This window comes from Populus trichocarpa, chromosome 2, assembly GCF_000002775.5.
Source record: "Populus trichocarpa isolate Nisqually-1 chromosome 2, P.trichocarpa_v4.1, whole genome shotgun sequence".
NCBI lineage: Eukaryota > Viridiplantae > Streptophyta > Magnoliopsida > Malpighiales > Salicaceae > Populus > Populus trichocarpa.
The window spans coordinates 9789357-9807237 of NC_037286.2; the positions used below are offsets into that span (position 1 = coordinate 9789357).

The window sequence follows — 17881 nt, forward strand, 5'->3', positions numbered from 1 at the left end:
TTTTTATCTTTCAATATTTTTTCAATTATTTTTTTCTCAATTTGATCATTTTGTATTTTGTTAATTTCAAATTAGATTTCATGGTTTATTTTGTGCTTTTTTTTTTCAATTTTTCATGATCTTAAAAAAATCTTGGTATTGAGTTGATTTTCATTTTGCCAATAATAATTTGGTTTGATTATTTGTGAAGAGTTATAAATGAGGGGATCAAAATTGAAAGTGTGGTAATTAAAATGACAACTCTTTATTTTAAAATATGATAGATCTATTTTTTGGGTCCTTAATTTCTTCTCTTTTTTTGCCATTAATTTTTTTTTTCAAATTCATTCGTTCACATTGCGTTGATTGATGATTCGACTTTATAATTTGGTTTGTATTGCTTTCTTTCAGGTTATTGCATTCTTAAAAAAAAATTCTGATATTGGGTTGGATTTTTATTTTACAAAAAAGAATTTAATTTTATTGTTTGAGAAAAATTAAAAATGAAAGGACCAAAATTAAAAACTTGGTGAAATGACATCCCTTTCTTAAAAAAAATTATTGTGTCAGTGCTTTTAAGCTTAAGATTCTTTCCAAAATAAATTTTGGTCTTTTTAGTTTGAAATTATACGATTTGATCCAGAACTTCATTTAATTTTTATTTTAGTCTCTAGATCAGAGAGAAAGTCATTGGACCGTAATGAATGAGATAGAAAGAGTTGGCTGTTCTGATTCTATGCATAAAAATGGTCAAATTTAGTATCAAAATGTTTCTTTTTATGAGATGAGTGCTATTAAGGTGTTTTTGAGTTTTTGTATCGTCTGAAAAAGTAGATCGGTGTTGAGAGAGGGTTTTTATAGGCTTGATTTTGTATTTTTAAATAAATAATGGAGGTTTTTTTTTTTAATTTGGGAGATTAGTTTCTTGAGGTTGTAAGAGTATTTGTTTTAGGTGTTTTTATATAAAAATATGTTAGAAATTAGGTTTTGGAGTAAAAAAATAGCATAACCTAATTTTCCAGCCACCTATATGGTATTTGGATCATGGGTAGCAGGCAACGCATCGTTCACCTGTTTTGAAAAGGAATAGAAAATTAATAACCCACATACGCAGGCTTCGGCTGGCAAGCCCATACATTTGGGCTTTTTTTTAAAGATCCATGTGCACTGGGCCACATAGGCTCAGGCTTCTGGGTTGTTTTTTCCCTTTTTCTTTTTATTTAATTTCTTATAAATTAAATAATTTGAAATTATATATATATATATATATATATATATATATAATTACTTTTAAATTCTTAAGTAGATTAATTAAGAATGTTTTTAGATATTATTTTGTTGAATTTCATTTAATTTTTACAACTCATCATAATATAAAAAAAGATTATTTTATTTGGGTTCTTTGCAAGGTCACTAATTTTTTTTCTTATATAATTAAATAAAAATATTTTTAAAAAATAAACTTATTGAACCCAATCAGGTTTAGAATCTAGAACATCAGTTTGACAAGTTAATCCTAATAGAACTGACATGTCTCCACCTCAATATCAAGAGAGAAAAGAATGGTGTCTTGATTTTTTGTTTTGAAATCAAGTCATGTTGTTTCCAAAATTTTAGGTTATCTTTAGACCTTTCAAGTCAATTTGATCGTATGAGACCAACTTCTTTATAATTTAATTTGAAATCTAATCTATGTAAGGATTCAGGTCATAAAGTTTTAAGAATAACCAACTAAGTCAAGTTTAATGATATTTTCTAAGTCAGGTTTAATGACATTTTCAAATTGTTCCTTGCAATAACATTCAAAGTGTTGTATTGTTATCATGTTTTTTTTATACACTCGAATGAAAAATATTAGGGTGATATTTTCTTTGAATTGAAACTTGTTTTGAAATGACAAGAGAATGTTGTCTAAGAAAAAGATGTTTTGATGAAATTTTTTTATATAAAAAAGTGATATTTTCTTTGAATTGACACTTGTTTTTGGAATGATGAGACAATGTTGTCTAAGGAAAAGATGTTTTGGTGAAATTTTGTTTTTATAAAAAAAGCACAATAACGAGATAAAAATCCTTTTATCCTTATTTTAGATTATCTTGATTTTTTTTATATGTATTCTAGATGCCTTTTGTTTTTTATTAAATAAACAACATAGAAAAAATGTTATATAATTTTTTTAAAATTAAATATATAAATAAGAAAAATAAGACTTTACTAAAAAAATTATTTAATTTCAATAGAATTTAGACTATTACTCTTCTTATAAAAATATTTGTGTTATTTAATTAAGTTAGAAAAATTAAAGGACTTCTCGTTGCACATGATTAAATATTTTTGTCTATGCCTATTTTTTAAATTCACAACTTAGTCTTTAGTTATCGTTAAAATCTATTTTTAGTATATATTTACGTGTAATTTTGTTAGATATATGGATCAAATTTAAAGTTAATGATTAAGATTTTACTTGTTGTTTGAAAATATATTAACAATATTTAAATATTTTTTTTTATATTAAAAAAATTTAACTTGAGTCGCTAGTCAATTATCTAGTGCACCCTAGAACGAATCACTATAAAAAGTCCATTATTAAAGACTGATTAAATCCCTTTACTAAATAAATTTTCTTTTTTCTGTTCGGCAATATTGAGTTTCTTGGACCATCTTGTACATTCAGAGGAATTTGATAAATTTCTCTTAATTCTGGTTTTAAAGGTTGAACCTAGAAAATTAAGGAACAAAACATGTTCATTTTCTTAAGATTCCCAACAATTCTGAAAACAAAATATTAGATTGAAAAATGAAAAAAGGAAATAGAAAAACCTTTAGAAAAAATAAATAAATAAATTATTTCAAGTAAAAAATTCTATATTTTTGACAAGTATCCACATCTAACAGAAAAAATGATGGAACTCAATTAGATTTTTACAGCATTTGTTAGGAAACTTTGCTATTCGGTTATTATTAGTTTTTATTTATTGAAAAACCTAACAAGCACAGAACTACATAATAGCGTAGAGTACTTTCCACTACATTATTATAATTAAAAAAAATGCATTTACATTGTGAACTCACATGGTATTTATGTTGTTTTAGTCATTAATTTTTTTTTTATTTTGGTTATTGAATTTTTTTAAAAAAATATTATCATTCAATATTATATTAATTAATTAGTAATTATACTTAATGATTTGTTTCGTATTATTTTTATTAATTTTTTGTGATCTCAAAAAATATACTAGCATTAAGTTGTTTTTTATTTTGTTTGGTTTAGTTGTTTGCAAAAAAAATAAAAAATGAGAGCACCAAAATTAAAAATAAGGTGTAATGAAAGCACTTTAATTAAAAATAAAAAAAAATTTTGGTTCTTTATTTTTTTAGTCCAACCTTCAAGTCTGTTTTTTTAGTTTCATCTTTTTATATTACATTGATTAATAATTCAGTTTGATGATTTGTTTTATATTGTTTTCCTTGAAGTAGTTGTTGTCTTAAAAAAATATCATGATTTTGGGTTGGTTTTCAATTTTATAAAAAAGAATTCAGTTTTGTTGTTTGAGAAAAATAAAAATAAAAAGACCAAATTAAAAGTTTGCTGAAATATATGTTTTTATTAAAACAAATATTGTTGTCAGCACCTTTTATCCTTAATATTTTGTCCAAATTATTTTTAGGTCCTTTTATTATGAAAATTATACAATTTTATCTGAAACTTTATTTTATTCACATTTTAATCTCTGAGTTCAAGAAAGGAGAGAGAAAGTTGCCAATCAACAATAAAAGAGGAAGAAAATTGTTGGATGACCATATTTCGACAACAAAAAATACTGATCTTAGAGTCAACAAGTTTTACTTGATGAGAGAAATCTCATTAAAGTCTTTTTAAATATTTATCTTGTTTGGATAAATAGATCAAAATAGAGAAATAATTTTCCTCTCTATTTATTTTTTTTAAGTTTTTGAATTGATAAATTGATTTTTTAATATTATAAAAGTGTTTATAAGTAAATATAAATTAAAAAAATAGATTTTTAAGTCAATTTTTACATACTTTTATGTTAGATATTTTATTTTCAAGAAACATGTTGTTTTTAACGTTTTTTTTTTTTTTTTTTGAGAAAAGCTCAAGATCACTTTTAAGATATGGTATCTGGTATTGAAATTTCAAGTTTTAAATTTTTTTTAAAAAATTGTTTTGATATACTATATTAAAAATAAATTTAAAAAAATAAAAAATCATTTTAATATATTTTAAAATAAAAAATATTTTAAAAAACAATTTGTTGTATTCTCAAGCAGTAAATCGCACGTAATAATAATCTGGCTGCCCTGCACTGACCCAGTCCTTCTCACATAAACAAACTTCGCAGTTCTCCCAGCGCAACCACAACTACAACCAGTGGCCATGGTGGTCACAGACCTCTTTTTAGGGGAGATAGCCACCGAGCTCCTCAAACAGCTACTAGCAATATCAAAAAAAGCCAGCCTATGCAAATCAAGTGCAGAATCTTTAATGGCAGGCATAAACGAACTCATCCCTATGATTCAAGAAATCAAATTATCCGGTGTTGAACTCCCTTCGAACCGCCAATTCCAACTCGACCATCTCTCTCGCACGCTCCATGAAGGCCTCGAGCTCTCCAAGAAAGTCCTCAAATCAAACCGCTGGAACGTCTACAAAAACCTCCAGTTAGCAAGAAAGATGGAAAAGATTGAAAAGAAAATATACATGTTTATCAATGGACCTTTACAGGTTCATTTATTAGCTGACGTGCATCACATGAGGTTTGAAACAACAGAGAGGTTTGATAAGTTGGAGTGGTCAGCCAAGAAGTTAGAGGAGAGTATAGGGAATTTGAAGATCGGGGTGGGAGGTGGTGGTGGTGGTGGCTGGATGGAGGAAGCGGTGAAGAGATTGGAGGACGAAGAGATGAAGTGGGAGGGTAGTTTTGGGAATAATTTTTATTCGGGGTTAGGTATTGAAGAAGGGAAGAGGAAGGTGAAAGAAATGGTCATCGAGAGTAAGAATTTAAATGTTGTTGGGATTTGTGGCATTGGTGGGTCTGGAAAAACTACTTTGGCTAATGAAATCTGTAGAGATGATCAAGTTAGATGTAAGTTTTAATTAAAGAATCTCTCTTTCCTTTACTGTTTTATTTATAAATTTTTCTTTTTCTTTCTTTCCGTCATCTGCTTGATTCGACCTGTATAGAGGTAAAAGGAAACACAGACTTCACAGAAAGGATACCTTTTCTTTGTTTTTACTTCCTTGTTTTAGTTTCTTTTGCTACTGGCTGCAGGAATTGGTGATTAGCATATGATCATTCTTTTATATTTAGACAAGAGGGGTTTTAGTTGACTTTGTTGATCTTGATTTCTTTCAGGTCACTTTGAGAACAGGATTTTTTTCTTGACAGTATCACAGTCTCCGAATGTGGAGAACCTGAGGGCAAAAATCTGGGGATTTATTACAGGGAATGATGGAATGGGTGGTATGGGCTATGATTTGGTCCCAAAATGGAATTTGCAATTTGAATGGAGAATCGTAGCCCCAATGTTGATTGTTCTTGATGATGTGTGGTCGCTCCCGGTGCTTGATCAGCTCATTTTTAAAGTAGCTGGATGCAAAACTCTAGTGGTTTCTCGTTTCAAATTCCCGAAAGTTTGTAATGCTACTTACAACGTAGAATTATTGAGGAGAGAAGAAGCAATCTCATTGTTCTGCCACTCTGCTTTTGGAAAGACATCTATTCCTCCTGCTGCTGATTCAAATTTGGTCAAGCAGGTACTATTCAATTCACTGTCCCCATTAGATACAATACAAGGTTTAGATTGAGTGACGGATCTTGAAATTGAGCAGTCGGTTACTTTCTTTTCCAATGCTAATGAAAATTTGTTTGCTAGATTGTCGATGAGTGTAAAGGCCTGCCCTTGGCTCTCAAAGTGATTGGAGCTTCGTTAAGGGACCAACCTGAAATGTACTGGGAAAGTGCGAGGAAGAGGCTGTCAAGAGGGGAGCCTATTTGCGAGTCTCATGAAAGCAAGTTGCTTGATAGGATGGCAATTAGTACCCAGTTCTTGTCTAAAAACGTCAGGGAATGTTTCTTGGATCTGGGATCCTTCCCCGAAGACAAGAAGATCCCTCTTGATGTTCTCATCAACATGTGGGTTGAGATTCATGATATCGACCCGGAAGAAGCATTTGCTATCCTTGTTGAGCTTTCGGATAAGAATCTTCTCACTCTGGTGAAGGATGCACGGTATGTTCATAAAGCCAGGTTCCTAAATTGATCTCTCATTTTAGAAGGGATGATCCTTCTTTCTAAACACCTTGATCGGTTAATATGCAGAGCTGGGGATTTGTATAGCAGTTACTATGAGATTTGTATTATGCAACATGATGTGTTGCGGGACCTTGCTATTCATTTGAGCAGTTGTGGAGACATAAATGAGCGCAAGCGATTACTTATGCCAAGAAGAGAAGCACAGCTTCCAAAAGAATGGGAGAGAAATGCGGACCGGCCATTCAATGCTCAAATTGTTTCGATCCATACAGGTATCTCCATTACTTTTCTGGGTTGCTTTGCTTTATGTAAGGTGGTTAACCGATGCAACCTTAATTGAGATTGTGGTTTTAGTTTCATGTTTCCAATGCTTACTTCTATCTTGATTCTGTTAAATAGGTGAAATGAAAGAAATGGATTGGTTCCGCATGGATTTTCCCAAGGCTGAAGTGCTCATCCTGAACTTCTCGGCAAATGACTTCTTCTTGCCTCCCTTCATCGATGACATGCCAAAGCTCAGGGCATTGGTCATGATAAATTACAGTACAAGCAATGCAACCATTGGCAACTTCTCCATTTTTTCAAGTTTGGCTAATTTGAGGAGCCTTTGGCTCGAGAAAGTATCCATCGGTAGATTATCTGAATCTACTGTCCCCTTAAAAAATTTGCGAAAAATATCTCTAATCCTGTGCAAGATAAACAAGAGCCTTGATGAGTCTGTCATAGACTTATCCCACATCTTCCCATCTCTCTCAGAGCTTACAATCGATCACTGTGAAGATTTAATCCAGTTGCCTTCCAGCATTTGTAGGATTCACTCGCTCCAGAGTCTGAGCATCACCAATTGCCACAACCTAGAGAAATTACCTCCCAATCTGGGCAACTTAAAATCTCTACAAATTCTAAGGTTGTATGCTTGTCCAACACTGAAAATGCTTCCACCATGTGTATGTGACCTAATTTGGTTGAAGTTCTTAGACATCTCGCAATGTGTCAATCTGAAAGGTCTTCCTGAGTGGATTGGTAAGCTATCGAGGTTAGAGAAGATTGACATGAGAGAGTGCTCGCTAGTGAAGCTGCCAAATTCTGTTGCATCATTGGAGTCTCTGCGTAAAGTAATCTGCGAAGAAGATGTTTCTTGGTTGTGGAAGGAGATGAAGAAAGTGAATCTTGATGTCCAAGTTGCAGAAAAATGCTACAGTCTGGACTGGCTTGATGATTATTAATTAATTCCAAGTCATGCATTATGTGTATAGTTCTTTCTTTCAAGTATAAATGAATCATAGCTTTTGGTCGTTGGGGTTCTTTCCTGCCTAGTTGCAAAATGCCCCCATGCGTCCTTGTTCATTATTATTATTTTGCTATGGTGAAACATCTGTTCATGATCTGGTTATGAAAGCTCTGCACATTGAGCACTACTTCCTTGTTGGAAAAGCGTTTACCATTCTTCAATCCATCGGCAATCAAGGACTGGTGGAGGCCCAGAAAAAGAAAAAGAAAAGTTAGGTCCCATGTCACCCAGCAACCTTTCGCGATTGGTTGCTGGGGAGCACAAGTGGACAAGATGTATGGAGCAGCTTTTCCACGTTAGGAGCATCATATCATTGGATTACTGAAAAACAATTGTTTGTAGGTCCATCTTGCCTCCCTCTCTGGGTCCAACTAGCTTAGGTGGAAAACGCGGGAAGAGATAGATAGATAAATGGTTGAGTGCCGTGTGGACCCCATCAAAGCACTTGTATGGTCAAACAGCCACTTGGCCAATTTCTTGGCTTTCTTGCGACGTAGCTTCCTAGAACTTTACCTGATGATGGAAGCTGCTATTTAAAATTTAAATTTAAGAAAATTAAAAATAAATACAATTTCAAAATACTTGACAACTGTCATCGGCAGCAGCCACGATACAGTCACAGCCACTTTTCTTTTCTGCTTAAATAATATCATTTTGGATTGCGTTACGACTGTTTTTTTTATTAAATTAAAATTTTTTATTTTAAATTAGTTTTTAAGTATTTTTAAGTTTTTTTGATGTGTTTATATAAAAATTAAATATTTAAAACTAAAAAAAATTATTTTGATTAGCAAAAAGTACTTTAAAAAATAATATCTATTATCTACCATACTCCCAAATAAGCATAAAAAATTAAAATTTAGAAGTAATATAATTCATAAAAAGAAAAAAAATTAAGAAATGTTACCCACGAGCCTCAATTTTTTTTTTGTACACATAAATTAAAAGATATTTTTTTTCATGTTTGGCTAACCGGGAACAAATACATATCACAATTACATTACAAAATATACTAAAATTACTAGGAAAAATATTGTAGTAGTTTATGATAACTTATTTTTTTTATTTAATTCACAAACGTTTTCTCAATTATAACTTTATATGTCAAATTTGATGATAAACTTGTCAATTTATTCAGGGTAAGCAAAAATGAATCAAAGTGTAAAATAAAGAGAAAAAACATGGCCAATTATATTCTTGAAAAAAGTTTTTTTAATCCTCATACTTTTTCCCTTCCTTTTTCCCTGTAGTCCCTATATTTTTTTAAATTTTAATTTTGATCGAAAAATTCATTTTTTTTATATTTCAGTTTCCTAAAAACAGGGGTAGAGAGAAAGTCATTAATTTGGCTAGTGTTAAAAGATGAAAATCATCGTTTTTGAAGTCAACTAATTACATTTAATGAGAGGAGTTTGATGGTGATTATTTTTGTTTTTAAACTTTCATAAAAAAGAGATTGAGTTTGGTTTGGATTTTTCTTTTTTGGTTGGTTTTGGTTTTTTTTTTTTGGGTTTTTTTTTAAGTTATTAGACAGTTTAAAAAGGGTTTTATGGTGTTTTTTCTTGTGTGGTTTTTTAGATAAAAATAACTTGAAAAATAAATTTTTTTACCTAAATTCTAGACAACAAAGGACATATCGTCTGTTTATTTTTTTTGTCAAAAGAAGATTGTTCACACTTCACCCCCTGAAAAAGAAAAAAAATACCCCTGGCATGTGAGCTTTAGATGTGAGGCCCCTGCGCCAAGGTTTTTCTCTTTGTTTTTTTATTGATGTATTTTTTTTGTTTTAATTTTATAAAGTTTTCAAGTTTTTTTATTTTTTTAAATTTTATTTTTTAAAAATTTTATTTTTTAATGTTTTTATGGACATTTTTATATAAAAAATGACATATAAGAGAAAATAAGGACAAAAGAGTTTAAAATAAAATTTTATTTTATTACATATTTGAATTTCTAATCAAGATTTATTTTTGGTTTTCTTTTAAAAAAAAGTTATAACAATTAAGTAATACTCTAAAAGACGTGAGGAAAGCACTATAGCTTCCCCACACCTTTCACTTATTAATATATTATATTATTATAATTATTATATTATAATTATATTATAGAACTGGTTTTTTTCTTTTTTTCATTTTTAATTTTTTTTGTTTATTTTAATGAATTTTTTTTGTTTGATTTAGTTTGTTAATGTTAATTTTTTTTATTTAGTTATCAGATTTTCATGATATGGATCCCGAGTTTGATGGATTAACCTGATTTGATGAGTTAACCCAGATTTTTTTAATTAATTTTTTTAATTTAGTTTAGTTTGTTAATGTTAAATTTCTTTCTATTTAATTATCAGACTTTTATGACACGTATCCTGGGCTTGACGGGTTAACTTGGTTTGATGGGTTAACCCATTTAATTCTGGGTAAACCCGTCAATTTTTTTTTTCTATTTAGTTATCAAACTTTCATGACGTGAATTCCAGGTTTTACGGGATAACCTGGTTTAAAGGGTTAATCCAATTAATTCAATTTTTTTTCTTTTTCTTCATTAGTTTTTTTCTTCATGTTGGTTTTTTTTCTTTGTTTTTTTCTTTTTAATTAATCTATTTAATTATCATATTTTTATGACACGACCTTATAGTCAGACCCACATCCAATATTCTTGGGTCCGGTGTTGCAGTCAGGCTCACTTAAATTTGGGTCATGCAAGTTTAATGTTATTATTAATATTATTAATATTACTCTTAAGTCAGGCGTTGCAGCCAAACCCAAGACTTTTGGGTATAGCTTTGCAGAAAAACCCAAAACTTTTAAATCTTAGTTTTTTTTGATATTTTTTATGCAAAAAAAAAAATAATAACCCGTGGCATCGCGCGGGTCATGTAACTAGTACACAACCTAAAACATGTGCAATCAAATTAATAATGAAAGATATATTCAAATGGTTAAAATATAATTATTTTTTTTCAAAAATAATATTATAATATAGTAATCAATATAGTCACCACATGAAATGCATAAGCCAAAGAATATTTAAAGTATCATTTAATTATCATCATTTAAAAGTTTCAAAGGCTTATAAAAATTAAATTATAAATAACTCTTATGTCCATATTATTAAAAAAAACTTTTCCCAATTGCTATTTGTATAATATATTTTGATATTTAATAAATAATTAATTTCATTTTTTTTCACATGCATGCCTAACATGACTTTTTCCCCCTCTAATTTCAACATTTAATATTAAATTTTTATTGAGTTTTTTTTAATTTTATTATTCACTATTTATTTGATTTTGAATTGGTCTTTATATTTTTTATTATATAAACAAATAAAAACAAAATTATTGGACCTTGTTGAGTGTATAATTCAGATCATGAATTTAATATGTTAACCTAAATTAATCCGAGTAAATTTAATATATTATAGTCTCAATTGTTTTTTTAAAAAGGGGTTTATATTGAAATCTTTTTAAATAATTTTTTTTTTGAGTTCAACCAGTAACGTCGTACATTCCTTTTTCTTCATTTTTTGGCATGTGATAGTAAAATGGAGGGCTAAAATGACACACGGCCCTCCACCACCTAAGCTTTCTCGAATTACTTTCAAAGGAAGACGATAAAATCTCAGATTGCCTTTTTATTGAAATTAAAAGGGTTGATTTGAACTAGAGGAATTACTCTGAGGAGATGGCAGACAGAGTATGCTCCAATTAAACGCCGAAGCCTAAAAAGGAGATGTTAACATTCTGAAAATGAAATGAGAGAAATAACAGTCAAATACTCAACAAGGCACCTGTAGTCATGGCCAAGGTGAGAGAATTTTATGATGAAGATGATGATAACAAAATTAATGATCATCTTCACCAGTACTGGTACAATTCAATATAGTTTACAAGCACTTCTCTTCGTTCGTGGCAAGACCTTTTATCCACTGAAAATTTCGCTTCTACACTGCACAGACAATCCGTCTAGATTTCACAATGCTCCTTCCTCTAGGCTAGTAACCTGAGACTAAAACAAAACCTTGTTGTATCGAGATCAACGAAGAGAAAAGGAAAACTACTCCTCGATGGGTAGTGTTTACAGTTCTTTGCAACAACTTAAAGGCCTCACCTCACCATGCATGCTAACACGGAATTTGCTAATGGTATATCTAATATACAAGGAAGCGAAGTTTATTCAGAGAAATCTGGTGGGCATCCACTCATTTATCCTAAGGGGCAGACTGTAGAACTCGTCAGTTCTAACATCACCCTTTCTGCTCTGGAAAGGTTTCCACCATGGAATTCCTCGGTCATTGATAGTCTGCCTTGCTTCCAGTGTGCTATCGAGCAATGTCCCAACAATCATTGCTACCGTTGGAGGGGATGAGAAAAGTGTGTTCAATATGTCATTAAACTGCAAAATCAGTAAGAATACATGTTATTCAGCCACTGTGAGTGAAGTCATGAAGCTCATCCTAATTACCCTCATTCATAAAGTCTGAAAGCAACCACAAACATGTTCCTTATTGCATGCTGGTAGGATCCACTCCCATTTATTACACACAGAATGCCCAAAAAACGTAGGAGACCGAAAGGAATAGGCTTGTAGTGTTTTTATGTGACTTACCCATCCACCATTTGTTCTAACTGGTCCATGTCCATCCCCAGTGGTGTTGCTGACAAAATATTGTGGTATCGATATCCCGAGGAACAAAGCCATGCCCAAAATGTAGTGGTTTCTCATGGAGTTATTGTTCGAAAACTGTATAAATGAAATACCGATTGCAGCTGCAGAGAAGAAAACCGAGAAAAAAAAATCCTCTCATCAAAGATAACATATGATTACAACAAACTAAAATTTCAAGACAGATAAGATCACTCACCAACAATCCCAAATAAAACACAGTATATAGCAGCAAATATCGGCAGAGGAATAGAAGCAAACAAGGCACCAAATTTGCCTGGGAGATGCAAGGTATCAGAATAAACATGAATTAGGACCCTGTGCGATTTCTTACGTAACTTAAGATGATAAATTGAAGACATACCGAAGATGGAGAAAAAGAACATGAAAGCAGTTGAAATCTGCACCACTCTTCGGCTCCCTACGTGTGTGAGTCCAAGAAGCCCAACGTTTTCACTGAAAAATTACTAGATCAGTCAATGAAACAGGCCTCTGCATTTTAAAAGTGATCATCAAACTGTGGCGTTTTCCCCTTCTAGTCACCACTCTACTGAGAAAAAGACCTTTTTTTTTTTTTAAAGAATACTCAATCTCCCCAAGTGTTAGCTGCAATATGTAAGAAAAGCTAATTCTAAAGCAGTTAGGCTAAAGAGAGCACGAATATCAAAGCACCAATGAAGAAAGCCTTGCAAAACATAGGTTCAGCATCTGAGATGAGATTAATACGGTAAGTAAACTATAGAAGAAGGAAGTTTGTAATCTGAACGAGGAAAGAAGCAGGACCTAAATTATCAATAACTAAGCTTAGATCAGAAGCAGCAAGCAGAAGGCTAAAAAAACATAATCCCTTACACTGATGCAGTGGTACCAACAGCTGCACCAAAAATTCCATCAAGCAACAAGCTCACACCCTATATTAAAAAAATCAACCATCAGGTGTTGATAACTAACTTTAAAAGGGATATATCTATATCTATCTATTTATATATGAGAGAGAGAGAGAGAGAGAGAGGCACAGCTCTCAGTGACTTAACCTGCAGACCAATACTTCGGCTAAGAACATGAGCAGGAGGGTGTGTAGCACCCGCAAGCCGAGCTGCAGCAAAAAAGGTTCCAGTGGACTACATCAAAAGAGATGGAATGGTTAGGAAAATAATACTTAAACAGGAAATTTCTCACGCCCATAAAAGAAATAGAGATCAAGAAGTGTAAAGAAATTGGGAAATTCATATTGAAAGCCCTGTAAGTTAATTAAAACCTCACAAAGGGCATCCATAATTAATGGAAGGCAAAAAAGGTATTCTGAAATGGTGAACGAACCTCTGCAGATGAAACAAGCGCTGCCCCAATCATCCCGAAGACGTGACTTGCTCTGAATATAGGCGCCCCCCATTGAAAGGGGTATGGGACTTTAACCCTAAAAAAAAAATACAGAGATGATCTTCAATAAACAAGGTAGTTTAACTTCTCTTTTTCTGATAAAACATCAACTCTACCTAACCAACAGAGATAAATAATCTAAACTAATACCATGAGGCAGATGACATAAGATACGATCGGTCTGTGCGGCAACTCTGTTTAGTTTGCTGCCCCACATTGTTGTAAGCACCGGAAACAGTGAGGATAGCAGCAAAAGCCCAAATAATACCAACGCAGACGAGTAAGCCAAACCTCTCAATTGCAGGGTTGGCCCTGGGATGTAGATACTTCAAATACTGCAGCAAACATGAGGCTTTGTGATCTCCATATGGAGTGGTTTTTCATGTAATTAACTTGATATTCTGAAGGTGGCATATTACCTGACAAATTATTAGCAGAATCAGCATAGGCAGGCCAATCTCCACACAGTTGGCAAGCTTTATAGGACATAAAAAAGTCGTCATTATAATCAATCTATCACTTTCACCAACCAATATTCTTCATTTCAACAAGTGAACTTACTAGTGGAAAGCCCCTCATAAACAGACCAAGACCCACTACACAAACCACAGGCGCGACAGTAATGGGACTAAAGAACCTGAGAATGTCGAATTAAAGAAGGAAAAACATTACAAAACAATATAATAAAAAGAGCCTGCTGAGTTTCTACACTAGAACTCGAGCCGCTACTGCTGAAAGGCCAAAAAAATGGTAAGCAAAGATGACTAGAACGAATTCCAACTCAAGATTATGATCAAGTTACCTTGTCAAATTACCCCATGCTTTGCTAAACCCGAGAATGATGTTGGCAAAGGAAGAAACAATCAATGATCCTTGTATAGTTCTCATAGTGTCTACAAATCTCTGCAATCGACCAAATCATCGCAACCGGAAAAAAAAAATAGTGATCAAGGAAATATTAGAATAAATCATGATTCAAGCTAAAAAAAGAGAGAGAAAGAAATCAACAGTCTAATTCAACAAGCTCAATAACTCATACATCATGCTCATTCGAGAAGGTTTCATTATTGTAATCTCTCATGATTGATAAAACTGGCAGTACAAAAGCATACGAAGGACCCATCACCGTCGGAAGCCTTGTTCCAATGATTGTTTGAAGCAGTGTATTGATTCCTGACATAAACAGCAACGTTTGAATAACACGGGCAGTATCACCCTGTTCACGTTAACACCAAAACCAGACGGTAAATCATCAATAAATCACCAAAACCCTGTTCACTAAAAGACAACCAACTGCCAATCGATCTAATAAATCATCAATAAAATTCAGATGGTAAATAAAACGTACAGGGTCCCCGCCCATTCGAGGCACAAGATTACGTGCAATCAAGACCGTAGTTCCAAGCATCACAATATAGTGTTCGAAAGCCAGCAGACATGTCTCAGCTGTGAAATTCAATTTCTCGACTGTGGTTAGTTACAAGCAATAGATACTTGATTTCATTGATAAATATTTGCTTAGTTCACAAATAATTCAGATTAATTATCTATTAAATTAAATCGATGTATATTATTAATAACAGGACGACCACCAGGACTTAGATATAAAAGTAATTAAAACCTTCAGAAAATTAAAAGAGAATCATGACCAAAGGTATAAGGATCAGCTAAAATTAGATGAATGGACAGATGGTGGCATGGATAAACTAGAATATTTTATACTTCAGAAATATACAACGAAGAGCAATATCAAACCTCAACAAATAAAAGGGGGGACTATGGTAACGTTTTTGCTGAGCTCAATGATTAAATTTAAATAATACTAATAATTAAACTAAAAGGCTATGTATGAATCACAAAAAGGCAAAAAGATAAAGAGAACTAACGCCAAGAGGGATTGGAGTGGATGCAGTAATGGAGCTGCTGGAGTTGCTCAGCAGGAGTCCAAGTAGGACCTCTTGACAAAGCAAGTGATGGTGGAGGTGGTGGTGGTGCTGCTGCCGCAGCTTGTGGTGGCGGTGGCTGGTGGTGGTTATGAGCTGTTTCTCCCATCTTTTTACCTTTTTTTTTCCTCGCTTGCTCTTCACTCTCTCTTGCTCAGAGTGCCAACAACCGATCACTTAAAGGCTCACGCTCAGGCTCTTTCAATTCTATATTATTTTAGTAGCAACAAATCACCGACAAAAACATGAGAGAAATTAAAAACAAAAGAAAGAAAGTTCCTTCTGTGATCTTCCAAGAAAAGAAAACAAGAAGCAAAACGGAAAATAAATTAATATGCAGTCGTTTTTTTTTTTTTTAAAGGGGAAACTTTGGCTCACGTTAAGGTTGTCGTATTCCAATGAGCATACAAGTGCAGAGCAGGAGCCATAACATGAATAATAATTTGATAACTTATGGGCAGCACAAGTACGTGCGGGACTTTCTCTCCATTCTTCGATACATTCAAGAACATGCTTTCTCACTTCTTCGTAAGTTGACTAAGTTCTAATAAGCTTCTGCTCTTCCCATTTTAAGTAACATTCAACTTCATTGTATTTACCCTTTATACCCCTTTTGGTGATGCAAGTTAATATACCTCCCTCCCTCCCTCGAAATAACCAGATGACAATCTTCTCTATAACCGGAGAGAGAAAAAAGAATGGCAATCTTCGGTTTTGGTTATCTTTCTTTTCCTTTTAACAATTCCAGTTTTCTTGGATCATATGTGGACATTGATTTTCTTTCTATTTGGATTTAATACCATCATTAATTAATGCTCACACACACAGCAAAAAAAAAAAATAAAAAATGCAACCTCTCTCTCTTATAAAAAAAAAACACAAACAAAATATTAACCTATAAAAAACCAAGGGTAAGCTTTATTTTTATTTTTAATAGAATCATTAACACGACACTTTGATCCAACCATATAATTTAGAATTCCACAATTTTATTTCTGAAGTACCTAAATGGGTTTCTATTTATTCACATTAAAAAATATAAAATTATTTTTAAATTTCTTCAAGATATTTAAATTTTTAAATTGAGATAGTTATTTCATAACCACAAACAATTAAGAAAACCGCATCCTTTTCTTTTCTTTTTCTTCACTCAGAGATCCTTGCAAATATTAAAATGTTTCACAAAAAAACTTGAAAACCTTAAAAAAAACTCAAAGATTAAATCCAAAATGTATGCTATTCAATGATTAAAAATAAAGTTGGAAGCTTTTGGACACCATAAGGATAATATTTAGAGATTTTAAATTATAGGGATTGAAGTGGAGCATTGAATATTGATAAAATTATATTAGGGGTAATAATATAGATTTACCAAAAACCAATCACTATTGGATTCAACTCTCAAGTGCACGCCATTTTCGTTTGATAGCTTAAAATTTGGATAATAATTTATAACACGGGAAGGAATAAGATGTATTATGATAATTGTAGCTACCAAATTATGGCACTTTCCCGATTTTCTTTTATTTTCTTCCGGATATTTTTTTGTTCTTCAAACGTTTCTTCCCAGTAGATAACATATCCCTAAACACAGACCCTGGTTTTTAAAACAGTAGGGTTCAACTTTTTTAAACCAGCTTGGTCCAAGAGTTAGGTTTTCGTGAGGTCCATTGAAGTGTTGTTCGGTGGGAGTTTGATTCCATTAATAAAAGAGGTTGGATTTACTATGACAAGTTTTCACATGCTTAAGCGCCTTCAACTTTCTTCTGTCTCTCTGTAGACTAAGGTTGCTTAACTTCGTACTGAATCTTAAAGCTTGTCGTGCTCTTTTCCACGAATTACCCATTCCGTATCCATAAAGAAACCTTGCTTTGTTCACTGGTAAACATATTTTAGAATATTGTTTCCTACGAGATCACCAATTTTCCATGTAATTAGTCTTCAATAAAAATATTTTACACGCAATCTAATTAACATTAACGTTAACATTAACAAAAAGAATTAAAAGCAAAGAAGATTCATCGTGTACCGTCTCCCAGAACACTTGAACGGCCACACGCAATATAATTTTTTTTTCCTGAAAAGCGCAGTCACACCGCTAAAAGCAAGTATCTTGCACAAATAATCCTCGCCTCAGCAAATTTTGTTCAAGTGGTATTATTAAGAATGGGCTGGACGTTACTGTATTTTCCCCCGGGAGAAGGCAATTGTAAGACATTTTCCTGCTCGGTGCGCAATTCTGGAACAATATCAACGGCGGTGTCCTGAAGTGGTGGTTCCAAGGGTAATTTCGGAATGGAAACAGTGATATACGAGACAATGCGGCAGTCCTGTTTAAAATTTCGCGCC

At 32.3% G+C, this 17881-nt stretch overlaps 2 protein-coding genes across 5 annotated transcripts; one reads left to right on the forward strand and one right to left on the reverse strand.

The window, feature by feature from the left end:
• The first annotated feature begins 4294 nt into the window (after positions 1-4294).
• LOC7462902 (probable disease resistance protein At4g33300) lies at positions 4295-7552 on the forward strand. The gene is made up of 5 exons (XM_002301167.4): positions 4295-5087; positions 5358-5758; positions 5878-6233; positions 6324-6529; positions 6657-7552. Exons 1-5 carry the CDS (start codon positions 4379-4381, stop codon positions 7481-7483), a joined length of 2499 nt encoding a protein of 832 aa, XP_002301203.2. The 5' UTR covers positions 4295-4378; the 3' UTR covers positions 7484-7552.
• Positions 7553-11251: 3699 nt separating this feature from the next.
• LOC18096305 (nucleobase-ascorbate transporter 3) lies at positions 11252-16054 on the reverse strand. 4 transcript variants are annotated; one of them, XR_002980197.2, is made up of 16 exons: positions 15911-16052; positions 15476-15739; positions 14938-15035; positions 14629-14805; positions 14392-14492; positions 14151-14226; positions 14009-14065; positions 13740-13924; positions 13530-13626; positions 13244-13330; positions 13062-13120; positions 12574-12665; positions 12409-12486; positions 12153-12313; positions 11655-11939; positions 11252-11546 (listed from the first exon to the last, which is right to left on the reverse strand). XR_002980197.2 is itself a non-coding variant. In XM_052450224.1 (15 exons), exons 2-15 carry the CDS (start codon positions 15639-15641, stop codon positions 11721-11723), a joined length of 1653 nt encoding a protein of 550 aa, XP_052306184.1. In that variant the 5' UTR covers positions 15642-15739; positions 15911-16053; the 3' UTR covers positions 11252-11720. The 4 variants fall into 4 exon arrangements, 1 of the variants encoding a protein (XP_052306184.1); XR_002980200.2 differs by lacking the exon at positions 13062-13120 and having other exon boundaries at positions 13244-13305; positions 15911-16054; XR_002980198.2 differs by lacking the exon at positions 15911-16052 and having other exon boundaries at positions 15476-15820.
• Between the last annotated feature and the right edge of the window lie 1827 nt (positions 16055-17881).

Excerpts from the sequence above, each read along its gene's own strand:
- LOC7462902 (XM_002301167.4), top strand. The coding sequence starts at position 4,379 with ATGGTGGTCACAGACCTCTTTTTAGGGGAGATAGCCACCGAGCTCCTC. Across the intron at positions 5,088-5,357 it reads TAGAGATGATCAAGTTAGAT|GTCACTTTGAGAACAGGATT; the intron begins GTAAGTTTTAAT and ends GATTTCTTTCAG. Across the intron at positions 5,759-5,877 it reads ATTCAAATTTGGTCAAGCAG|ATTGTCGATGAGTGTAAAGG; the intron begins GTACTATTCAAT and ends TTTGTTTGCTAG.
- LOC18096305 (XM_052450224.1), bottom strand. The coding sequence starts at position 15,641 with ATGGGAGAAACAGCTCATAACCACCACCAGCCACCGCCACCACAAGCT. Across the intron at positions 14,066-14,150 it reads TTATGAGGGGCTTTCCACTA|CTTGCCAACTGTGTGGAGAT; the intron begins GTAAGTTCACTT and ends TGTCCTATAAAG. Across the intron at positions 12,666-13,061 it reads GTTGGTACCACTGCATCAGT|TGAAAACGTTGGGCTTCTTG; the intron begins GTAAGGGATTAT and ends GTAATTTTTCAG.